General features: G+C 44.8%; 1 protein-coding gene across 1 annotated transcript in view; it reads left to right on the forward strand.

Annotated features, from left to right (window-relative positions):
• Positions 1-6874: 6874 nt before the first annotated feature.
• The window catches only part of LOC119405951 (nose resistant to fluoxetine protein 6), a 38614-nt gene continuing 18671 nt past the window's right edge, over positions 6875-26817 (forward strand). Inside the window, exons 1-5 of the mRNA XM_037672779.2 lie at positions 6875-7479; positions 16817-17028; positions 19782-19896; positions 23933-24017; positions 24883-24965. Coding sequence (XP_037528707.1) covers positions 7227-7479; positions 16817-17028; positions 19782-19896; positions 23933-24017; positions 24883-24965 — 748 coding nt within the window. The 5' untranslated portion in view covers positions 6875-7226. The remainder of the gene's footprint in view (positions 7480-16816; positions 17029-19781; positions 19897-23932; positions 24018-24882; positions 24966-26817) is intronic.

The raw sequence follows: 26817 nt of genomic DNA on the forward strand, positions 1-26817 counted from the left end.
TTTTTTTTTTCATGCTATAGATTCTATCTATCTATCTAAATAACTTTATTTGGTCCTGAGTAGGCGATGGCCCTCGTGTGCGGGCCGCGCCCACGATGGGAGCGGGAGTTGAAACTCGACGGCCAGGTCGTGAGCCCTCTGGACGGCCCGAAGTTGGTCGTCCTCGTGGGGCTTGTGAGGAGTGTGTCCCAGTCCTTTTCTGTGGTTGGAGACCCGTCGTCCGCGCGCAACTCGGGGCATTGCCACAGCATGTGTGGTAAGTTACATCGCGGTATGCCGCATCGGTGGCATCCCGGCCTTAGTTTATGCTATAGATTGTCAAGTGAATATGGTTTGCCCCACACCTTGTTTATTGGACCTATGCCATTCCTGCAGATTCCAACGCTCTTGCGGCAGTATCACGTAGCTCTCGCACCATATAGCGCAATACGACGAAAGCTGAGACGTTAACAATGGGGCCACACAAAGCAGGCTGCATGTCCACGACGCCTCAAATGACCACTGGGAGCCGTGACATAGCCACTGAAAAAGAACGCGTGTTTATATTGATTCTACGTAACGAGACTTCGCGCAGACCTTTCGTTTTAGTGGACTGCGGGAACTTTCAAGAACGTTGCCCTGCTTTGGAGCTCTGTGATCGCTCCTCGGATGATAAGTTATAGATATAACTTTATTATATAAATTTATGATATTACCTTTATGGCTAAAGCTGAAATTTGGGCTAGTTGGTCTTGACTTAAATACATAATATAGCGGAACAAAACAAGGACAGAGAAAGAAGCAGACAGGACGACCGCTAGGCTTCAACTGAAAATTTTACTCTGGACACGTGACATATAAAGTGTAAAAAACAACATCTAAACTGATGGAAACGTCACTATTCTGCCTTCACATCAAGCTGCACGTGCCAAGCTACGCGTCGCGCATGCGCCCTTCCAAGAAGCCAATCTCCTTTTTCGTTAGGGCAATTGAGGGCACACTCACACACCTATCTGCCTCCCTGTTTATATACATGGCCTCACAGATCTCACGTCGTATCTGGTCATGACCCCTTCCCAACACCGGAGTTGCACCAAATGCTGGGGCGCACCCACACCGCTTACAATGATCGGCCAAGCGGTGTGGGTGCGCCCCAGCAGTGAGCGTAGTTATTTGAAGCGCCATCCCGCGCAATTCAACAAAAACATAAGGTATGGCCCCCGAGATTGAATCCCACGAGATGGCGCTGCAAATAACTATGTTAACTGTGAATTTTTTTTTATTTTACTTCTCATTTTGCGTTACTTTTTGCAGCAATACGTAGCAACTGAAGCTAATTTTAAGAAAGTAAGGGAAACCAATACAGCTATGAAGGTAGACACTACGAATAAAAACCCACCCTGTACAGATGCGATTCGAACCCGGGCATTTTGAGTGGGAAGCGGGGATCGTACCACTGCACCACTTTCGCGGAGCCGCGCGCAACTCTTTAAACAACGACACACTGCAGACTACCGATCGCAGCGCTACAAGCGGATTGACCCTCTTTGGGCTTCACTTTTTGAAGCTCGTTCCGGGCACTCCCCTGTTCTAGTACACTCTAACCACGTTCTCCGCTTACACTCGCCCCAAGAAAAATCGCGGCCGGCCATCAGGGGAGACACGACACGCGTTGCGTTTCCCTCTAGTCGGGCCATTGTGTTCAATAACTCTTCAACACTCGCCACGGTGGACTAGTGGTTAAGGTGCTCGACTGCTGACCGGAAGCTTGCGGAATCGAATCCCGGCCGTGGTGGCCGCATTTTTTTCGGTGGAGGCGAGAATGCTTGAGGCCCGTGTATTTAGATTTAGGCGCACGTTAAAGAACCCCAGGTGGTCGGAATTCCCGGAGCCCTCCACTACGGCGTCTCCCATAATCAAATCGTGGTTTTGGGACGTTAAACCCTAACAGTTATTATTATTACAATGTTACGAACATTCTTAACGCGGTAGCTTTAAAGAGCTCGTATCGCAGAAATTCCGGCGTCGGCGTCGGTGGTGGCGTCGGCGTCGTGGGTTGTGCGCGAAAAATCGACGTTGTCCGTGAGCGAAAAATAGCGAAAGATGCAAATAAAAAGCACGGCTCCGAGCCGGAATCGAACTCACGCCTTCTGCTTGTCAAGCTGCTAACCCATCACTGATCCACGCCAGTGCCAAGGTATATGTAAACTGGTAACGTAACTTCCATAGAAGCCCATGTATCAAGTAGTTGGCGGCTCGTTGCCACCGTCGCCATCTACGTATCGCGGGGACAACTAGCAGCAAGTAAAAGATAATAAATAAGATATCACGTCACAACCGGAAGTGGTAGCGACGTCGCGCATTTGCACTACATGGCGCGAAGCTGAAATTTTTGTTAATTGCTTACCTTTTACGTGCTTCTGATAACTACGCAATTGTATCGCGTCTTTATGGCTCGCCACTTGCGTGTGCGAGAGAAAAGGAAGATCAGCAAGAAAAGACTGGGGAAGCAAGCTCGTTTTATCTGCCAAATGGTGTACTTGCAACATACACCAAAATAGTTTGCAGATTAAGAAATTATGATACAACGGCTCACGAGCACAATAGCACAATACTTCGAAAACTCACGTTACCCAATCGAGAAAAACCACTGGAACGAGACAGCAGCCTTGAAAGTATCACTATGGCAACCTTAGAGTACGTACAGCGTTTCTTCGCTTAGCGTGCCGCATTCACCGTCACAAGAGGCGAGGGCACGCCGGCCGTGCGCCAGCGAAAGCAGTCTGCAGTCACAGGAGCGGTTATCTACACATTCTGTGAGATAGTTCTGCCCCGTCACGGTGATACAGTGGTTATGGCGCTCGACTGCTGACCCGAAGGTCGCGGGATCGAATCCCGGCCGCGGCGGTTGCATTTTCGATGGAGGCGAAAATGTTTGAGGCCCGTGTACCTAGATTTAGGTGCACGTTAAAGAACCCCAGGTGGTCGAAATTTCCGAAGCCCTCCACTATGGCGTCTCTCATAATCATATCGTGGTTTTGGGACGTTAAACCCCAGATATTATTATTATTATTATTATTATGTGAGATAGTTCAGCTTCTCTGAAGTGCCACGCCAGTAAAAAAAACACATAAGCAAATAAATAACCTACGGAAGATACGCACGAAACCACCGCGCAAAAGTGAGCGATGCCACGTCGACCCGACAGTGCGTCGAAGCTGCTGGAACCGGCCGAACTAAACACAAGTCCACATAGCAGACTGCCTGCATACGCCCCTCATCTCTGGCAGCTCAACCAACAGAATGAGGCAGTCAACTATTTAGCCAAGTGCCTGATAAACCATAAAGTAAATTTGTAGTTTACTTTGGGATATGTAAAATTAAGAGTATTCGAAAGAAAATTCCATTGAGTTTTTGGTTTTCGTTATTTGTCCCCTCCTCACCTAGTCGCGCCTCAATGGTACGGAGGGCGTTGATGCCTGTGGCAATAGGTTTTAGACCACTTTTCGTTCCAAGTTTCGCGCCCGTTATAATTAGACCATGCCAGTGCTATGAACTGTTTCGGGACAAAACGCTAAGCAGTTGTCCTGTAGTGCGAGAGTCGCGTTAACACATGTAAAACTATGCGGCAGAAGCGTAAAACCGCACCATGCGTCACAAGATCTGAAATGGACGACGAGTGGGTGGTTTAAAGGAGCACCTATTACAAAGCGCTCACGCAAAATTAATCGTTATCAGCAGCAGCATCAATAACGAGTGCAGGTGAGTAAGTGCACTTAATGCCTTATGACACGTACATAGTGGGTACTTCGTTAATTCCCAAAATGATGAATTAGGGTGTAGTGGGCACATTGCAACTGCGCTTGCAGGTAGGCATTCTAGGACAGATTAAAACGGCGAAAAGTTCTTTTCCTCGCGACGTGGTTGAGGTGTTGACCGAGATCGAATCCTGGCTAGCGAATAAGAAGGCGATGAAAACGGGGCCCGATTACGCCGTCGCGTTGTACTCTGGAAGGCGAACCTGAAGTGTCCTCCAAGTTTTTGGGCTTGACAACTACGTTTACCCACAATGGCCTCTTGAACGTAACTTGAGTGTTCCGTTTCATATTGCTCACGACAGTCGTACATGACACGACACATGAGCAACGTATAATTATTTAATAAATCGTGACACATTTCTCATTCACAATCTGTATGCTTAGAAAAAATTTATGAAATTGGCGCCACGTAGGGCTACTGTGTGTCTAATGCTTTTGTATGCACAACAAAGATTCTAACGTCATAAGCAATATTTTTGTAACTGCATTGTTGTCCAAGGTCCAAGTGTATTTTTCACAGTGAAAAGCCCATGGCCTAAAAGCATCAAATCGGCATCTTAGTTTTCGCCTCGCCTGTTGTGGGCACGCAAGGCGCCTAAGTCTTTACATCTCCATCATCGTTACTATCGTTGCGCAACAGCGACAAATTTGTCTTTGTGTACAAAATGCTGAGTACCTGCTGGGCCAAGGCGTGGACGGTACCACAAAGTAACCAATTTTCCCTCTTCGCGTAACTTTGGCGGAATGGAGCGATTAAGGTTACGGCCTACAACATATATGACAGAGCACTTTGTTTTCTGATTAAACAAAGTGTTTGAGGTGACATAATATCTGACTCTGCAAGTGGTGCACTTCGCTGTTCTTTTTTTTTTTAAATTTTTTTAGCAGGGGGGGGGGGGGGGCGTCTGTGTGGTACATGGTTCCATGATAAGGCATGCACTCTCAACTTTGTGCCGATAGGAAGCATTTGTTTCATCTAACAAAATGCTCGAACCACACTCTACTACACATTGTCACAAAGCGATTAGGCGGGTTTTCCCGACCGCGACTTCTTGTGTTTCGTCAATCTGGTATCGACGCAGCGTTCTGTTGGCCACAAGGGGTAGGGAGACGTATACAACACGCCCCCTGCGCATGGCACGCCACACCCTCTGGGCATCGCACTTGTTGAATAAGTTTTTTTTTTCGCAACAGAGCTGTTATGGTCGTTATGGTCGAGGTTTGCCGCGTGTTGTAGATAGAAAATGATCATCACCATGAACCGGCACGCGCTAAATGACCACCCAAGCATTCTGTACAGATGTTTAACAAGAGAAGCTGCAACGTGCCCACCGGCTCTGCTGTGACCCAGTCTTGCGCGACTCAGTGTAAGATGCGCTAGTTTTCTTGCTTATCCGCCTTAACGATGAATGTATTGCATTGATATGGCATGCCGGATTTCTTAGTGGAGCTTCATGAATTAACGGAAGAAGAGAGGCACAAAGGAGAAAGCGAAAGGCTTAACAGTAGAAATGAAATCAACTGAAAAGGAAGGAAGAAAAAATTAAGGAGAAAAAGACGAGACAAAAGGGAGTGACCGTCGCTGGAGTAGCGAGCGAAAAGAAAAACAGTGAGTATCGCTGCCTCACAGATGTAACCACAGCACAATAGTGACACGCTATAGCTAAAATGTAAGCGCCAGTCGCCCGCAGCGCCTTTACATTTTTTTATACAGGTTGAACTTCTTCAAAATAAAAATTGTGCAGATCCCATGCCCTCTGGAAGCTAGTTATGTACCCATCCAGCTTATTTGGCGCTCTGAAAAGCACCGAGTGTGTGTGTGCGTGTGTGTGTGTGTGTGTGTGTGTTTTCTGTTTTTTTTCTAGAGATTTATTTACTTAACTGTTCCACGTAACTACTGCCGCCATCTCAGTTCAGCCCCATTCGCTGGCGCGCACAAACCGTCGGCTTCTGATCGACTCTGTGGGCGATTCTTCCCCGCCGAGTGCCCTATTGCTGATGCAATAGCAGCAGTTTGTAATCAAACACGGTGGTCCTAGATTGAGCCGTGTAACACGTTTTTCCAATGCATCAAAAGAGATACCAGAAGCACATGCGGGCATTCAACACCAGCCTATTGCCTTTTCCTATTTGTTGTACTTACAAGGACGTAACTTCAGGCGAGTTGGAGGATTAGTTATTTTTTGTAAATTTCACTTAAGTCACACGGCGTTTCCCCCAACTTCTATTTTCGTAAAAAGGTGTCAGTAGCTTCGTTTGAGTTCGTGAGTTCTTCCCCAACAGATGAGGTGGTCTATCACTTATAAATAAAGCAGCATCGTTAATGACGCTCAGACAGGTGGAATGTGGCTCCGAAAAAATTTCCGCGCATAGTCAAATCGGAATAACTCAGGCACCATAGTCAAAGCAAATGCTGCTAAATAATAACGCGCGCGAATATTACCACCCGTTTTTAAGTGACTGGTTAGCCAGACTGGTAAATAATCCATTGGTTGATAGACTATATTGATTGCCAGGTAATCTATTAGTGGGCTATTTGACAGGTTAACTGGTGAAAAATCTGCTTCTATGGCCGATGATCCGGTGCAGCTGGGTATGTCACGTTAGTTCAAAGCGCATGCAGTCCCAGCCATTTCAGGTGAGTGCGATATGCCCACGGGGACATCGGACTGGTGCAAACGAAAGTCTTCCTGCCTGATTATTCGCCATCAATGGCACTGCGCAAGCGAGCAGCACCCGCTCGTCTCAATCTACGCAGGCGCCGACGTCGAAAGTGGAGGAAACAGATTAATTCTTACGCGATGGTGGCTACATCTAAAGGCGGTACGTACTCCACGTGCTGCACCCGGCGCTTTCACGACGGCGTGCTCCTCGTGCACACTTGCACGCCAACAAGGACCTTACGCGGAAGGCGCGCTGCCAGATGACCCGTCACGTCGCACGCGTTTCCCCAGGCCACACTTCAAGCACGCAGTCTCCACCCTCACCCTTTTCGGTAATGACGCCGTGAGCACGCGTGCAGTGGCCGATGGCCCTTTCCCTTTGACCGGGCACATGACGGAGGCTATATAGGGTCGCTCCGAGACCGAGAGTCGCCCGTAGAAATTGACGCGACCCGATCAGCTCTGACAGAGGCTTTACCAGAGGACGGGCACTCCCTTAACCTGCGACGGCAGCAATGACGAAATGCCTGCGCGTGTTCAAGAAGCAACGCTCTTGATGACACGTTTCTTTCGGATATGAATTTCCCGTTAAAATTGTTCTCGCTATGAGCTTGAAGAGGAAACGTGTCCGTTGAAGTGTTCCATGCAGTCGATTTTTTAGTCAGGGAACCAAAAAAAAAAAAATCCCCCCGCGTGAAGCACTAGAATACCCAAAAAGAATTCTGTGAGTCCAAACATAAGTGACAGAACATCTTGCGTTCAAGCCATGAAGATGCTGCGTGTTATCGTCCTGTGCGCCGTTGTGTGCTATATTGCTGTGCCGTGCGCGTGTGCGGTCACTGAAACCTCATCTCCAGGGTTCATAGACAAACTGAAGGCATTCGTGAGCAGTCTGTTGAACAATCAAGACAGTGGTATGACTCAGCGGCTACTACAGGCGGACCTCTCGCCTGCCTGCACGGTTGGCCTCTTGAAGTTGATGCGCAGCATCCGGAACTTAGACCCCTGGGTTATAAGGAGTAAGCTTTGGCCCTTTTGCATCCTCTCTGGTTTTGTTGGTTGATGCAGATATATTTGATGACCTGGCTATTTTCTTTGTATTTACATATCATTTATATTTACATTTCAGCTTCATTTTTTCTCCTTGAAGTGCAATATGTGACACCACATATCACCACTCTGTTTACTTAGTAAATGCATCGTTCATAGACATGCATAATGTCTGTACAACCATGTACCATACATATACATATATCTACCCCTCGCATACAGGCTTACAGAATGTCTGCAAGTGTGGGCTAGGTAAACCTTGCTCAATAATTTTTAGCCACTGATCAAGGATTACTACTACTTAGGCAGCCTGCAAAAAATTGTTTCATGAAATGGGACCGAAACTTGATGTGGGCAAAGCATGATTTAAGTAGTATCAGCTTATCTGCGCCTCTTTGAAACAATGTCCGCTGTCATTCGTTCACTAGCACGATACCCTGTCCCTGTGCGCATGGTGTGACATGATGTTTCCTTGTTTGATAATCCACAGTTGATAAGCTTCTCAGTTGACCGGACGTCGATTTTCGAACGGCATTACAAGCGCATATGAAATAATGTAACTAAGCCATAGCGTATATCGGGCGGATTCCCCACAACTTTATATTTCATTTTGTTTATAATTGAGAACGTGTTAAATATTATATACCCTATTTGACAGAAACGTTTCGGGAATATTCGCATCCGATTGCGTTAGAACATGCCTAAGGACTTGTTTTTATCTCTCTGACCTCGGAGACGAAGACACGTTCCTTGTCGAAACATCGGTTCATGCCTGGTACAATCCTTTTGCGACCGCTATTTACCACATCAATGCATAATGGGTGACTAAAAGTTATTAAGCGGACGTTGGCCGCTGCGCGAGTTGGCTCTCCACATAGCTCCTCAGTACAGTAACTGGAGCTTTTCTGCCGCAGAATGATTTGGAACTCTCCCAACTTGCATTGGCCTTTGTCCCACAGAACTGCAAATAACTCTAAGTATAATTGTGATCCTTTATATGGGCACATAAAAAAGAAGCACTCCACGATTTCTAGGTATATATTCTCCAAGCGAATACGATTTGAACAGCAAAAACCTTTCTGCGAGTATTCGATTTTTCGAATATTCGTGCACACGAACTTCTGACCCATGGCTGAAATTAGTGGTTCATTCAATAGTCTATAATATAACTATCTAAGTTAAAGTCTTTATTGTCTTTTGGCGCAGAGGTCTTTTGATATAGGCTAGTGCTTAGGCAGTATGGTGGTTGCAGTAGACTCCAAATGACTTACGGGACTTACTGGACATGGATCTATTCCGATACTGGCCAAGTAAGTCATGCATAAGCAGCTACAGAGAAAAAAATAATGCGGCGTTTATTTTTCACCTCGCCATAATCTAGTTTATAGGAAAATACGCCGGGCACGATATTACAATTAATTATTTCCAATTCAAGTTTCGTAACTTCGTTAAATAGCCCAGTACTCCTTGTAACCCGACTGAACTGGAAATCTGAATGTGCAGTTCAGCGGTGATGACTTTCAATGTGTGTTATCCAGATGTGCCTACATCACCGTTTGCCTTCCTCCATGACTAAATGCTTCGTAATAAACTCAACAGCGAGGTATATTTCACAGGCGCATAAAAATGATAACAGGGTGGCGTGAGAGGAAAGAAAACAGTCAAGGTTCATATAACCAAGGCAAACAAAAAGAATTTCCACCCAGTATATAATGAACTCACGCGTTTAAATATATATAGAGCTGTAGTGCTTACAGCCAGCATGGGAGAGAATTATCTTAAGCGCTTTACGTATAGGCTGCTCTCAGAGACTGGACACATTACACAAATATGTAAGTTGGACGACATTTTCGGCAATAATGGGACCGCAAGATAAATGAGTGCGTTTTTTTTATAAGCGGCACACTTGAGTAGTGTGCCGAGCAGTGCTACTCATAAGGAAGTGTGATATGAAAATGAATGATTTTTTTTGTCATCGGCTACCTGAACGGTATGCCCACAAATTAGGCACAGCGGCGTTTCACGTGACATTGTTCCCGAACGCTTTCCTCGAGCATTTGGGGAAAGTATTCATGGATATCAATATATTTGAACGCGCATATTCAGAATATATGCACCTGTGGTACGGCACGGAATCGAGGGTTCTCAGCAATTGACGAAAAGCAGCACCACATGCGCGTACAGAGAATGTATGAACCTAAAGAAGAAAAAGAGAAATCGCTTGTGATTTGTCTTGTCTTGTCTCAGTCAGGCAGCTTGTAAGCCGTACATCCTCTGGTATTAATAATGTACGACAAAAAGAAAGCTGACTCTTTTCTATCTCACGCGTTCTCTCCAGGAATGTTTTTTGCTATAGTTGGTGTTAACACACTGCAATTCGTGATGTGTATTTCTCCGTCGAAGAGGCACATGCATGCAATGTATAACGCATAAAGCTCAGAGAAGTACGGACGATGTAGCGTATGTAAATGTCCCTGCGAAGGTCTTCAGAGGGACTATTTAAAGCAGACATCTAGGCACGTGTGATGTGGCGCTTTTACGACTCAAAAACGAGAGCTTCAAGGATAAATATTTGCTCTTCAAGCCACCACGATTTCTGGAGCTATTTCTTTATCTTTGTTTTACCGTTTACTTTTCCCAACTTCCAGTCTTTTTCGTCCCAGCCAGATAACATCAGTGCTGATAACAAAATCAGTTGGCACGCATTGCGATAATGATGCAACAGCAAACATCAAGGATTCTTATGAAAGCGAAGGCATCTTTGAGTGCAAAATGTACAAGAAAAACTGAAATTAAACGCCGAACGATACCATCTTCCTCGAGAAGCTTCTGAGCAGTACCTGCATTTTTTATGAACGAAAACATTTTTAAAAAGCCACAGCACCGATGGCTGCCACGTGGTGGGGAAGTATTATCGCATGACGTACTCTAAAACTCATCGCTTACCTTCAGTGTATAAGCACGTCAAGGTTTTCCTCAATCTACACTGAGGGGCAGCGACCACTGAGACATTGCCGCGGTAGCGAAGTTAAGCCATCGGCTTATTTGTGCCGCCTCGCGCCCTTGGTGAAAAGGAAAACTCTTGCGAAACGTTCTAAAGAAACGGGATCTTGGGCTGCGCACGCGCTCACGGCGTCCTTCGGGCGCAGTGCCGATCTGCAAGCATTGAGCAAAAAAAAAAAAAAACAACAACATGTTTATACATATATAATATGTGGTAGGCGTGCACAATAACACACACACACACACACACACACACACACACACACACACACACACACACACACACACACACACACACACACACACACACACACACACACACACACACACACACACACACACACAATTAAAACCTACATGATTCAATCAACTGCAACTGCAAACATTTCTGAGGCGCATCGCGTTTCGTTGTCATCGCTATTCGATGTGAAAGTGCTGAAGACAAATATTAGAAACCTTATCTCTCATTCATAGAATACAGCCCTTATAAAACCTCGGCGAGGTGTAGACAAGACATTAATGTTTTTCTAATTATACCACTTTTTTTCTTCTTTCGGAGCCTCTGTTTCTTTAGATGGAAAGCTTTAAGAAGCGCCGCCGTGGCTAATGATTTCTTAAAATGTCTCAACAATCACATATCAGCGCAATTCAATTCTCGATGATGTAAACATACAAGGGTAGAAATATGCCCCCCCCCCCCCCCCACACACACACACTTACCGCGGAAGCTCATTGGCATGGCTCGCGGTGCCGCAGCCATATTTCGATGAGAACTGCCTATATGGGAAAAAATGGTGTATTTAGAATTAGGAGCACGTCAAATAAACCCGAGAACTAAAAATTAATCCAGAATATTTGACTGCAGCGTCCCCATAGCACCGCTTTAGTACGCAAAATCCCATAATTTAATTTAATCGAATTCTCCTTTGTCTCAATTTCGCAGTTGAGCGATATTTTTAATTGCCTGTAGTATGCCCAATTCATTCATTTACCCGCACGTCTGGAGGAGTTACGGTTCCTAACATATTTTTTGGGCAATCCACATTCACGGAGCTTTGGGTTCGCATTCCCATTCGCTGGTTGCCAACACTAAATATCTATCCAGTGGCAGCTGAATTGGCGAATATTTTTTATTTCTCGGGAACGTCTTTGGCGTATGGAACTTTTGTGAATACAGATTATGGGAATGAATTCACAAAATTCTGATACGCTCGAATTGCTCGTAACGGAAAACCAATCCTGCTGCTGGATATATCGTTATAGAAGGCGGCTGACGAATGGCTAATGGGCACTTAACGACCAATGGCCAAAGGGCACACGAACGAAAAGCTTTCTGAGTTCGACCCCTGATCTTTTACTACAAAATACGTGCTTGAGTTAACATTTGTAATACCATTTGCATGAGTTGGTAAATATATCAGGCAGTCTACCACATAGTACAGCACTTCCTACGTATCTTCCCATGAACGCGCCACTCGGGCTTTCTCGCTCTCTTCTAGCACTTAAGTATTCCCTCTATGCCATTTTGTTTGTGCAGGGTAGCAAACCGAATGTTCCTCTTGCAAACGTCCCCCTGCCATTCCATTCTCTCTCCCTGAGAGTTCGGATGAACTGCCGAATTTCGTCGTGTATAAATATATATATATATATATATATATATATATATATATATATATATATATATATATATATATATATATATATATATATATATATATATATATATATGATAGTGACAGTGAAAACCATAACACTTGATCTGACGTTTCAGCCGGGGACCGGCCTTTATCAGGGAACCTGATGAAAGCCGCTCCCCGGCTGGCACGTGTCGGAAAAATAAAAGGTTTTCGTTTTGCACGTCCTCTGCTTCGTAGCATTGGTTCTACTGGATCCAAGGACACTTCCTTCATCATCACCATATATCGTCGTGTACAAGGAGGTTTAAATAAAAGTTGCTGGAGTGGAGGCCGCCTATACTTACCAATGGGCCGCAGTGAAGCCGCGCCGCGCGCGCGGCGGCCATCTTGCCATAGGCAAGAAACGGGAGCCAAAGCGCGCCCGCCGCGCTGACCGCGTCTTTCCGCCGTGGTTTTTGATGGTTATAATGGCGAATATTAAGGGAGAAGTTGTCAAGAATAAGAAGCGAAATCGAAGATAAGAATGCGGTCAGTTTTATTCTGTTTCTTTTGGCGTTTTCCTTGTAAGCATGCACACCGAAGGGCCTGTATCACTGTTTTTTTTAATAATTATCCTCGTAAGAGCAGATTTCACTTCTCGGCATTCATTTTCCTGTTTATTTCGTTCGTCATGTGACGGAGTCTTATGCATATATGGAGTTCGGCCACTTTCTTTGAGCGGAATATAAATGTGGGTCCAAAGCACCACACTCGATATGCTCATCGAGAAGGATATATATTCGTCAAGGCTTGAAAGCCATCTCTTTTTTCAAGACAAGCTCAAAATCTCCAAAAATAATAGTTTTGGCTTTGCATGGACGTGCTTCAAGGGCATTCAGCTTGCAGTCGACACTATTTCAATAGATACAGCTTTTTCGATACTATTTCGTAGGCTCGGCTGCTCTCTCTTACCCTGTCAATGAATCAATTAAAAATGCCCAAGTGGCATAAGTCATAAGTTTAAGCCAACGAGCATAGTCTGTCATCATGTATTCCAGTCCCAAAGTCCGCATATCTAACCGTTTAGTCACAATCTCAACATATTTTCTCATTTATTGTCATCAACAATCAAAGTACAGTAGAGTTTTTTGTGCGGCATTGGGCTAGCTTTTTCGAGACAGTGACTCATTATGTGCAGCCAGCATTTCCTTTGATGGAATTCTGTCCACCGTTCTCGTATAGAGCGCTCTGCTGACAGTGCGCGATTAAAATTCGTGCGTACATACTCGTAAGCTGATGGAGAATAGAAGTGCAGCGTTAACGCAAACGCCCGCAGCTCGGATGGAATACGTGTCTTTCTGGTCTTTACGTGCCCTAGGGGTTGCTGTATGTATGGGGGAAGGCTGCAGTGAACATCGCCCTGCCCCAGACATGAGCTTTTGATCCTTGATCTCCTTTATTATCGCTTGAGGATCGAGCCTCGCTCTTTTTGGTTAGTGTGCAATTTTTCTGCTGCAGAATTTTCATCTTGAGCTGTTTTATCTCTTCTTGGAAAAGATGAAGCATTTCTTCATAATGCTGCCGTATAGGTGATGCAACTGTCACATCTTCAACAACTTTTTTCAATTTGAACGCATCTAACGGCCGGAGTACCCCTGGGCGATCGGTTAGGTCGCTTTATTTGCAGCTAGAAAGAGCACTGCACAGTTCAGACCCGCTGGTTTTACTCGCTGCACTGCATAAAGCAAAATACAAATATAAAGAAAAAATGCACGAATGTAAGAAAAAAAATTCGGCAGATCCCACGTACCGTGGGAGTCGATGTTATGCGAAGCATGCGGCGGGTAGGTGACTGTTGCGTAACTTTTTTTTACTGAGCGACACTTTACAAAATGACGCTAAAGATTTGTATAAATTTTATACACACACATATATACGTTGAAGAGCCGCATATGTGTTACATAACCAGCTGTTTACGGTTGGGTAACGCTGCCAATGGCAACGTGGGTATTACCAACACCAGAAGCGGTAAGTTGATATGTAGTGGTTATACGTGTCCCGAGAACGCATGCACGTTTCACAAACCCGTGTGCATGTGTTCAAGAAGTTCTTGACAGTTCTTGAACAAGGGCACCATCACCGTGATCAGTGAGCACCAGCAGCTGGTCATGACTTCTTATAGGATCCGGTCGTGATCGTGGTGACGAGGGGTCCTTGTGTAGTGAAGTATGTCGTATAGTAGAGCTGTTGGAATTCGTGGATGCCTCGGTCATTTCGTCGACAAATTGTCTGTCGACAGAGCCGGCGAGATGTCGGAATCTGAAGTCACTCTTCGCGTTGGTGAGGTATAAGCCGTCGAGGCTGGTAGGCCTGGATAGTGCTACATAGACCAACATCAGTGGATGGTGTTTGTCGTATTCGTAACTACCTGGGCGTATGTAGCCTACGTAGCCTAGTCTACAAAGCGGCTGTCAATCAATCTGGCATCATTCTCGGTCAGCATGAGGCCATCGCTCAGCCTCGTAAGAAATGAAGAGGACACTGCGTCGTTCTGGTGGACGAAGTGCAGTTTACGGTGCGGTGGTGTGGATATTACACGTACCTAACTTTCGTTAGTGCATTCCTCCGGGGTCGAGCAATGCCTTAATATAGCTTGCTGAATCATAGGAATACAAATGTAATGTTGATTAGACTGCTATAAAAGCGGAGCCAACACTGGAACTACAGACGTTCATCTCATATGACGCCTGTGTCGTAGGAGTACACATCGTAGCACTATCATGTAGTGTTTATTGCTTTCTTGTAAAATCACATAGCCAGCACCACAACCACAATTGACGTTGCACCAATATTACGCCTGCGTAGGCTGTTTTTCCAAACCAGTTTATAGACCTGGCGTGGCTCAGTGGTAGAATACATGATTGCCACGCAGAATGCTTGGGTTCGATTCCTGCTGGGATCCTAATTTTCATTCTTTCCATTCGTTGAGTCAACGCTGCCGATGTTGGTTTTCCTTAACGCTCTAGCATTTAAGCTACCAATGTCTGTTCTCGCCGTTCCTGGGTAGATATAAACTGTCAATCACCTGTGGCGCATACCCGTACACCGCGGCCCGTGGTAAACGGGTATGTGCCACACGTGTCTAGTGGAAAGGGTTTGACGACGTACGCGACAAGATTTTAACGTTATTCATGTCACAACCCGGCAATCATATTCATCAAATCCTCTTACCCTCCCATGCAAATTTTGGTCTACACCAAGTTAAGGAGGCCATCATGAGAGCACCCAGACGTAGGCGGCTAGATAGATAGATAGATAGATAGATAGATACGTAGATAGAAACGCTCAAAGTGCCAGAGGTTCGCTAAGAAATGCTTCGCATTTAAAACAGGTCCTTGTACATTGCCCAAATGACGTTACTTAACCTCGTAGTTGCGAGCTACTCTTTTATAGCACGAACAGGGCAACCGATAACGAAATCTCGCCTATTTATATAATTTCAATGAATAGCAAGCGGTGCGGTATTTTCCTATTCGCGCTTCGCACCAGTGGTATCAACAAGCACAAGAATGTGTATCACTGGGTTTTGCAAGTGTTTTACAAATGCGTCAAGCACAGCTAGTCGAAGAACTCCCAGGTCGCAGCCTAGTCCGGTCGAAACAATTTGGCGAAAAGTGCCTCTAACATATGCGATCGCCGTCTTTTGGCTGCCAGACTTCCCGTCAAACAGCGTGCCCCAACGTGCTTCGAACATTTGAGTCCTTACGAAACCGGTTAGGAAAAAAGAATGACCGTCAGATGTGAAATTAGAGACAGATTGCGGGCTGTCAGCATATGTTCCGGCATATAGAGAAGTTTTAATCGAGCTCGAAATGTTCTGCTTACAACTGAAACTTCATCCCAGAGTACCTTTTCGCTCGATTTATACAGCCGTACGCAACGCACAATGTATCCAACAGCGTCCGGACGCCACCACGCCAGAGAACAGCTAGAACATCTATGCGGCCCCTGCAGCATGCGTTGCGGAAGGCGCGCCTTCTCCACTCCAGCAAATTTTATTTTAACCTCCTTGGTCGTGTATATATATATATATATATATATATATATATATATATATATATATATATATATATATATATATATATAGTTGAAGGAGTGGTTGCCGTAGAAGGTGGCACTTCAAGAAGACTTCATTTATTTAGTCAACGTTTCGGTTAGGGCGTGACCTTTATCAAGACTTGATAAAGGTCAGACTCTGACTAAAACGTTGACTAAATAGATGAAGTCTTCTTGAAGTAATGCCACCTGTCATAGTTATATATATATTAAGTGAGTTAGACATCAGTCCCTCAACGCAGGACTGTCATGAAAACAAACAATGCTGCTTCGATATATCCTAGAGTATGGATATTTGAGCTAGTTGGTTGGCAGAAATCGTTAGGACCATATATATATATATATATATATATATATATATATATATATATATATATATATATATATATATATATATATATATATATATATATATATATATATAGCGCCGACACGATGTGGACTATAGGAAGGCGACAAGTACGGCTAGCTCGTCCTTAGTGACTTGTCCACGTCGCTTTAACTCTATGATCTCCATAACTACTCCACTATTCAGCTCCAAGTAAGCTGTGTTCTTATTTTGCCGCCTCAGTGTTCGACGCCTCCGGCAAGTACCCGACAGGCCTCTTCCAGGGAACCTTGTCAGACCTTGGGGCGTTCGACCAGTGCGTCGAGACTCTCGTACACGACCAATTTGGCAACGAGAAGGTTCGGGGCCAATACTGCAACCTCTACATTCCCATGAACAACGACACGCGCCCTGTGGAGTACGTGGCATCGGCTCTGCGCATGTCGCATCCTCGGGTAAGCGAAGAAAGAAAGCCGCCTCAGTTCGGCTGCGACCAACCTTGATTGCGCCGCGAACGCGACAAAATCAAGTTTGGGCGCATGACGTCGCATCCATTCCCTCCCCTCATCACTTTGTTTTTGGTGCACCGTCTTTTGGTTCAACATTTATTTATCAGCATGCATCTGCTAAGTAGTGCCGCGGGTGCTTATTATTTCAACTACATCAAAATGTTCCAACGCCTCCGATAGCTCACACTCAATAGCCCAGTTACCATGACCCGTGAGCACAGAGGAAATATTCTCTGACGTGTATTAAAAAACAAAGCAAAAGCCTAGCGGTCAAAGTCCCCTTTTTCATAAAAAGGTTGTAAATTTAGAAGAGACTGGACATGGATTCACCTGTGCATATATTACTTTTCCCATTAGATTGAAAAATGGCTTCTGTACCTCAAATAAACATGCCGAGGTTTTGGAATAAAGTGGGCGTAATCAATTGCTATAACAACGAAACTTTGAAACTGCAGCAACAAGTCACTAGTTGTTCGTGTCGCTATCACAGGATGCGAAAATACATTGTCATTGATTATCTATATTTATTACTTTTATTATAAGCGGCTGTTACTATGTCGTTCTACCATCAGCGGTTTGCATTGTTTGTGTCGGTGCACAGGTGTCACAGCATACCTGAATGGTTACGAAGTATTTGTTACATTCCACTATAAATCTGGAATAGAATATATATCTCTTCTAGTTTTAGAGAATAGCTCTTTTAGTTATTAAGGGATGCATGCCATTCGGGGGGCGCCTTTGCTAATAAGGAGCGTTTTATGAGGACTTCACATTGGGATAGATCGATGTGATTCATGGTTCTTAATTAAACACACTTCTAACACACCGGGCAAAAAGATATTCCTTTAGTCAGAGAAAGAAAAAATGAAAATATCTATATATAACCAAGAACAGTAATTTTCTTGCTTTATTCCTTGTTTTAGCGATTTGTTTTATTCACTAACATTAATGCGTGCTTTGTTTTAACATTGACATTTTTTTTAAATCCCTGGAGCACACAGCTCAAAACTGCTCCATCAGTTTTATTATTTGAAGAGGCACTAGAAATCAAAATGCATAATTCAAGAATTCTAAAATTTCACTGATCAGCTTTTGAACGAATCACGCAAGCACACATACCGCAATGCACGAAATTAAGCCAATGATTTCGCAAGCCAGATACACTTGTGGCGTGAAACTAGTGCCAGTTGTCGAAACGGTGGTAGGTATGCACTGCTGTTTTATTTACGTTTCTTTTAGACCAAAAGCCTTTTTATACATTGCAGCGTGAAAATTATTGGAACACCAACGAATTTTTGAACGCATGCCTCGAAACTAGTGTCATCCTGAGAAATCATTCCTAGCGAATTATGCTATCAAAGCCATCGGCTGAAATTCGTGCATTGCAGTATGCATTGAAATGTAATCAGTACAATCGTTAATTAACGAAACATCATTGTTTAGCCAAGTAATCCATGTAAAATCTCTTGTAAATAAAATACGGTTTGTGGAGTAATCTAGCTCAAGAAACATAGTTGTGTTACGGGCCAGTGGGGCTCTTTAAAAATTCTCTCAATGATGAAAAAAATACATATACAGGGTGTCCCAACTATCACGCAGCCCGATTTAAAATAAGAGGAACGGCGTTACGCGAAGCAAACCTTGTGCATATTGTTCCCAGTACCCTGGAGTAGCCATTTCAAATTTTTTGTTAATGAGGTTTAAATAATTGTCATAATTATACCTGTAACTCGACAAGTCCTCACCTAATTAGGAAATTGTCAATGAGGGGTATGTAGGCTCGTTCAAATGCGCTATTTTCAACTGCGCTACTGCGCTATTTTCAACAACGTACTAACTGAGTGCTCATTTTTCCGGCTGATAAACAATGCCCGCGAAATGTGAAAAATATCACGTGTGTATGCTCCCACCCGGAAAAGAAAGCAGCGCCCTCAAATAAGCTTACTGCAAGCAACCGCTTTGCTTGTTGTCTTCTGCCAGAGGCAGCATCGCAATTTTGCAGGGATTCCTTCCACTCGATTGTACGCCGCTATCACTGTCCATATCTCACGCCCGACTGTTCTTATTGATAACGCAGCCGGAACACTGTTCTGATTACGGCCGACTCTGCGACACGTTTCTTCGGCCAGGAAGTGGCAGATAGGGCGATGCATATTTATTGCTTTCTGCGTTCTTTTTCCCTTGACACTGGCTACCTCACAGTGAGCCTGTTTGAGGACGCTGCTTCCTTGTGTGCGCTTGAGCCTAGTCACGTGTCATTTTTCAGATTTCGCAGGGCTTTCTTTATACCGAAAAGAAAAATGAGCACGCAATTAATACGTTGTTGAAAATAGCGCCGTTAGATGCCATTTGGACATGCCTACATATGCCTCATTGACATTTTGATAGTTATGTGACCACTTGTGGAGTTATAGATATAATTATTACTAATTAATTAAACCTAATTAACGAAAAAATTTGTAGTGGTCACTCCAGTGTACTGGGAAGAGTGTGTACTAGGTTTGCTCGGCGTAACGGCGTTCCTCCTTTTTTAAATCGCGATGCGTGATAGTTCGGACACCCTGCATATCCAATATCTTAGTTACTTGCCATGTACTCTACATTAGTAGCAATTTAGCGTAATTCTTTTTTAAGAATATACGGCTATGATTTCCTGTGAGATCCGAGTTTTATTTCTTTTCTTTTAAATTTTTTTTCAGACAGTTGAGTTCACTATCGGCAACACAGGTTTATCAGTGATTCAAGGCGCCCGTCTAGGCATCTGCTTCATCAGTGACTGCAATGAACAAGACACTGAAAGCGTCATCAATGCGAGTGAGTGTGTCCTCCTATTCACTGCTCCGGAAACCACAGCATGGAAAATTGATTTCAGAGCGAGGAGCACCCGCCGGATACCAAACTTGCTGTGCTTGAGAATTGTGGCTTCTTATCGGTTGCTTCCCACAGTACTTAAAGCAGCTTCTACTGCTTTAGCAGAGCAGATAAAGCACGCTCAACAAACCCGGTGTTTCGTGTTGCGTATTCGTGGTCAAGCGTCACTCAGTTTTAAAGAGAAACGGCGCTTAACGACGACGGTGGTGGCCAACGGACAGTTCGGCTATGCTGAACGCTAAACGACAACGTAAGGACGGGCGAACCTTGTGAAATACGCCCCGCCACGGTGGTCTAGTGGTTATGGCGCTCGACTGCTGACCCGAAGGTCGCGGGATCGAATCCCGGCCGCGGCGGCTGCATTTTCGATGGAGGCGAAAATGTTTGAGGCCCGTGTAATTAGATTTAGGTGCACGTTAAAGAACCACAGGTGGTCGAAATTTCTGGAGCCCTCCACTACGGCGTCTCTCATAATCATATCGTGGTTTTGGGACGTTAAACCCCAGATATTATTATTATTAACCTTGTGAAATAATCGGTGAATTGCGTCACACAGGTATTCTGTTAACGATCACTATAGAAGTCGTACAAACTCGTCTCTCAGAGTGCATGCCATTGTATGTTCTTCGTGAGCGTATTGTAAAGGTTGACTAAGAAATTACGGACTATATATGAAGTCAAAGTGAATGACTCCAGTCTGGCTGCAGTAATTGAAAAGTATATTTAAACAGTATTTAATTACTCAATAATCAGCACATTGTTTATTCTGATGTTTGCAAACATAAAGTACTGTAACTTATGGGATACAGAAAGAGACAGAAGGAGAGAAAGAAAAAAAAAGATCAGTACAGCCATGAAGACCACCAGACTCCTGGACGAGCGTTTCTTAAGGACCATGGGCAAATATTAAGAAAAAAGAGCTATCTAAATTAGGTTTAGTTAGCATTCGTAGCATCGACAGTATCTCTGTATCGCCAATCGTCGTCATGAGCAGTGAGCGCACGAGAACCGGTCAGTAATTACGTAATAGAAGTGCAGCTATAATTTTTGGCAGATATCTGACCTTTGATGATAATCGCCACTACATTTCCTTTAAGAGGCCCTGCAACACATTTTCAGCATGGTCAGAAAACGCTGCCGATCGGTAGTCGAGGCTCCTGAGAACACGCGAGCCAAACATTATGGCGCAGCTCGCCCCCTGGAATTTACAATCCGCATTTTTTAATGTCAGCTAGAAATCGTTCCCTCTTCTTACTACAAATGATGCCATATAACCAGATGCCCACGCCATATACCCAAATTCACGGCCATTGGCTGATTTGAGCATCGTGAGCTGCATAGTTACAGAGGCCGCCGCGGTAGGCCGCCACGTGCTCGTGCGCAAGCTCGCGATCACACTTTTTTTCGTCGAACGCACAGTAAGCTGTGCGTTCGACGAAAAAAAAAAGAAAAACTGCTCAAGGTCATCGCGCTAGCGTCACGAACTTCTTTCACCCGTGCCATTCCTCCATGCTTAGCTTCCAGCGCGCTCGTCGGGACGAGAGAAGAGAAAGCATTTACAGCGTGCGACAAATCTCTAACTCCGCTCGTACTTGACGGATGCTAAAAATTTTTTGTGGCGGTCAATTCGTGAGGCAATAAACTCCAGTAATGAAGACATTGGATGGTTACTTGAAAAAATGTTGCAGGGCCCCTTTAAGCGTCAAGCGTAAGCTAAGATATAAAGCCAGTGGAACTTCCGCCAGTTAGTCCCGTCGTATTATTCACTTACACTTTCGTGTTTGCCACTGGTTTCACATTTTAGTTTTGAATGTACCAAATGGTCATGTGTGCCGCTTTGTTATGTCCAACGTAAGTTCATGCATTATATAGCCTATTTTTTGTTACGTTGAAATTGCTGCGGAGAGAATAAGCAAATAAGCAAATAAGCACCTCAATGCACCTTTCATAATGTATAGTTTAGATTTTTAACTTTTTCTGTATTTATCACATGTCATATTTAACCATGTATCGCCCCCCTTACACAATGCTCCGATCAGGAGCCTGTAAGGTATTGTGAATAAATAACTAAATAAATTTAATATGCTCAGAGCCTTACCGTATGGTATGTAGCAAAGAATGAATGAATGAATGAATGAATGAATGAATGAATGAATGAATAAGATTATACAAATAAATATAACTTCGCAACGGAGAGCTCAGTGACGTTTTTCCATGCCACTATCCAAAAGCGAGAGAGTGAGGGGGAGAAAGAGAGATGAAAAGGAAACAGAGGGAGGTCAACTTGGTACCAGTAACCGGTTTGCTACCCTGCACAAATATTTATACATTGTAGTCTCCATATTTAGTGCAAAAGTAAGGCGTGCACAGTATTAATGGCAGGTTCAAACATATATACTTCCTTTTCAGATCCTTTTCTTAATAAGTAGCTGAAAAGCATTAGCCACTTATCGCGAATGATCATTTATCTCTGTGTCCACTAAGAAGTAATTTAAGATGTGTTTGCATTTTGCCGAAGATGTGTTGCTGAGCATGGTTCATGTAATTCTCACATTTTAGTGGGGCGCTTGTCCAAAGTTCAACTTTTTCGCTAACATTCACTGCGCTGTACATTATGAGCAATCATGGTTGAACGTGACAGATATTCATTACTTTCATGAACACATCAACACGATGGAGTTTTAATAGGAGTGGGGTATTCTTGACTGACTATTCGTATATGCCACTTCAATATCTGAATTATTGCATCTGTGGGAAATGGGAAAAGTGCTGCTATTTTGTACTTTCTTTTTGCATGACTGTCGTACAAAAATGGCTGTTTCACTATCACTGCCGAGCCGCTTCTCTGCCGAATAAGGGGTATAGACATTCGTTTTAGAACACTCAGTAGACGCGACTTACGGCATACGACGAAGAGTGGTTCCTCTATTTCATAGCTGGTTTGGGCGAGTCTGTCAGCCTACACTTATGAACGCCAAATGCACTTATGGCCACGCACCGATGCATCTTCGACGGTTTCTGTACGTGTATGACGATTTCAAGAGCTGATTATGTGATGCTTCTGACCTTTTGCAGATATGCTTCACCACTTTAAAAAATTGTATGTAGTAGTTCCGGTCTGAGTCTATCGACGTGACAGTCTTCAGATTCGCTTTTCAGCAAAGGACAGGATAAATAAAGACGAAGCTGAAGATTCTTCAGCACAGCATATACATGTAGAGCCGCCCAAATATTTAAATAGCGTGCGCGAGCGGCGACTTTTCAGTGCGTCAGCGCCGCATGACGGAGCGAAGTTGCAAACAAGGCGAGGGTGAGCGCATGCTCACAAAGTGCGCTCAGATGGACCCATCGTCTGCTAGGCAGTTCTTTCTCGAGGACGTCACTCCGTAGTGCACGGCTCACTTCAGACAAACCATGCATTCGGCTTATCTCATAAGTGGAGGCGTGTGGCGTACTGTTAAATATTGTTTTCTCGTTTGCTACTGCAACTCTCACTTTCGGAACATAAAATACGAGCAAAATAATTTGCCTGCTCACGCTGTTTGTTCATCTTAAGTGCGCTGATATGTGGTGACTTCCATAAAAAAAGTACAGCCTAGCAGACGATAGGCCCATCTGAATGCGCGTTGTGGGCATGCGCTTACCCTTGCCCTGTTTCTTCAACCTAGCACCGTCGCTGACTCACAGAAAAGCCGCCGCTCGCTCAAGCTAGTTGAAAGTTTTGGGCGGCTGTACTCTGTATTTTGCCGTTAACCTCGCAGTCCGTGAACACCCCTCTTTCCATTTCCCGCCCACCTTAGTGAGGGGCACTGGGACACTGATAACATCTGTAATCTGTCGCGTTCACATTAGTGCAATTGGCACTCTCTTAAGAGCTACAGCTCTTTGTTTCAATGCCAAAAGAGAGCATTCACAACCACTACTGTACTACGAGAAAGGACACACGCTGGCATGAAAACTGGTCTAATTCTTTTTGCAGTGCTCGGAGGTTTGGTGGACGTAAAGGTCAGAGACTGCGTTACCAACGAGCCAAAGCCCTGGACAACCACGCAGATATTTATTGTGTAAGACTTGCTGTTTCACTCACAAGACTATAATGTAGGCGCTCCCTGTAAGAAGGAATTCCTGCATGTTGTTACACTAAAAGCGTGCACTGCAGTTGAACAGCGAAGGGGCAAAATAGTATCTGTTAGCATGGATGACCGGTTCGGAATCTTGTGTGTCGCTGGACATTGCTACATTGCTAGATGCCCGTACGGTACCCCATGATTCGGAGGGAAGTTGCTTTCCTGAAACCATAGTGAATGGATGCAGGCAATCATATCCAATGGCTAAAGATAACCAAGCTTGACGCGATGAGACAGTCACTCTAGTCAACGGTTCGACAAGGAGACCTGTCTTTGTCCAATTACAGATAAGATTTGCTTATTCGATTGGCAATTAAAAGCCAGTAATAATCAATGAGTACTACTTACCAGAGCCAGCTAGGGCACACAGTGATAGACGTTCAACGTCGGTAATGCCGCTCAATGAATGCATCGAAATTCAGTTAGTACAGATAGTGCAGAGCGAGATAGGACAACTAGCATACGTATAGACAACGTCAAGACGCCTGCTTATTATGAGCCGTCCCCAGCGGTACTGCGCTGAATCCAGTCCCTTAGCAGCTGGCGCCAGCTTAGTCTTTAAAGTAATGCTGGCTTTGTCAGGCAGCGTACAATTAACAACGACAAAGGAAACTTCAATTATGATTATGTGTTACTTGTGTTCTTTCGCAGACATGCTTAACTGTTTTGAAAAAAATAGTATGTGGTAGTTCCAGTCTAAGTATATCGATGTGACAGTCTTCCATGTGACAGTTAGTAATTAAGAGTGCAGATACAATTCATTCCGACGATATGGGATTCATACGCTCATGTTCTCTCCTAGGGCTTTCTTGGGCGCTATCGCCGCTGTGATCGCAGCTAGTAGCGCCTATGATTACTACATAAAAAATCAGCAAATCAAGAAAGGTGAGTTTTTTTTTTTTTGTTCTTTACTCATGAACAAGCGAGATAGTTTGTTTTCGGCTTATATTTCTCTAGTGGAGGGCTCCGGAAATTGCGACCATCCGGTGTTCTTTAACGTGCACCTAAATCTAGGTATACAGGCCTCAAACATTTTCGCCTTCATCGAAAATGCAGCCGCCGCGGGCGGGACTCGATCCCGCGACCTTCGGGTCAGTAGTCGAGCGCCGTAACCACTAGACCAGCGCGGCAGGGCATCTTAAGAGATTTAGGAGTTCCTTAAGAGATGCGAAGTTTTAAGCTCCTTAAGCGAATTTCTCAGTGCGTCAGAAAGTGCGGATGAATATTACGCGGATGATACACGATGGGGTTACTGAAAATTAACCCGAATAGCGCTGCGCTGGCCGGAGCGAGCGTAGTATGCAATTCTCCCGATAGGCGAACGTCGCGCAACACCTCTCGAGTAAATTGCATCCGGTGGCGCTCTCCCAGGAAGGTTTCTGTGGGTACAGTGATTTTTTTTTTCGTAAAATCAGTTTCGCGCGCTCGGTGTTTTTTGTGATGGCTGATTAAGGTGAACAGCGGGTGGCTGTGAAATTTCGTTTCTTGCTTTGGCAAAATAACTCGGAAGCTATTGCGACATTAAACACTGTTTACAAGGACGTTGCGACGGGAAAAACCTAACGGTATGAGTGATTGTAACTTTTTAAAAAAAAGGGGGTGATGTTGATTCATGACAAACCTCGTTCTGGACTTCCCTCAACTTCACAAACAGACGAAGATATAAAAAAAATTGTGTACTTGTGCTTGAAGACTGACGACAGACCACTGAAGAGTTGCAGAAGTTATCTGGTATAGCTTGGAGCTCGATTTGGCGAATTTTAACGGAAGATTTTGGGGTGATAAAGGTCGTCGCGAAATGTCTGCCTTGAATTTCGACAGACGAGTAAAAGGATGGACGAGTTAGACGAAGCCGTGCTTCTTGAAGAAAAGCTCCAAAGCAAAATATAGTTTCGCTCCAAAGTTGTCACTCGTGACCAGTCATAGTGCTATTCTTACCAACCCGAACAAAAATTTCACGTCCGCACACAGTTCATTTAAACGGCCATCACAAAAAACGCCTAGCGCGCAAAACTGATACTATGAAAAAATAGTCCCTTCACCCGCGGAGAAAAGCTTTCTGGGAGAATCCACCGGATGCAATAAACTCGAGAGGTGTGGCGCGACGCTCGCCTAGCGGGAGGATTGCGTACTGCGGTAGCTCAAGATAGCCAAGCGATAGCCAGCGAGGTTGCATTCCAGATCCACTCCAATCCGCTTGGACGCGAACGCGTCAGCGATGTTTTCGTCAGCTGCGTCGTCTTGTTTATTTCGCGTCACTTTCCTTAATTCGGCGACTAGAAGCACAAATGTTGGTCTATGCGAAAGCGCTTTCGCGGCTTGCGCTGCGCAGACGAACGTGAAGCCCCCGTGCACGTGGGAAGAACGTTGCGCACTGGAGGCAGCCATCTTGAAATATGCGGTGGGTCGACGCACGAGTGAGGGAGGGGCGCGCGCATCGACACCCCTCGCTAGCGGGAACGGCAGCGACGCTCCGCGCTCCGCTTAGGCTGCCTGTAAGCGGAGCGTGGGCCTCGTTCCGCTAGCCCGCATACGGCTAAGCGGAGGGCGCATGCGCACTCGCGCCCCCGCTCCGCTTAGCTGCTGAGCGGAGCAGAACAACGCCAAACTAAAATACTCTAAAGAAGTGAAATCAGTTGATCGCGCACGATAGTCATGAGAGACGAGGAAGAACGGGTGGGTGGCTGCATGGCAAAGCAGTGTAGGAGACAATTCACAGCTGATATTTCGCATATAC

Source organism: Rhipicephalus sanguineus, chromosome 1 (assembly GCF_013339695.2).
Source record: "Rhipicephalus sanguineus isolate Rsan-2018 chromosome 1, BIME_Rsan_1.4, whole genome shotgun sequence".
NCBI lineage: Eukaryota > Metazoa > Arthropoda > Arachnida > Ixodida > Ixodidae > Rhipicephalus > Rhipicephalus sanguineus.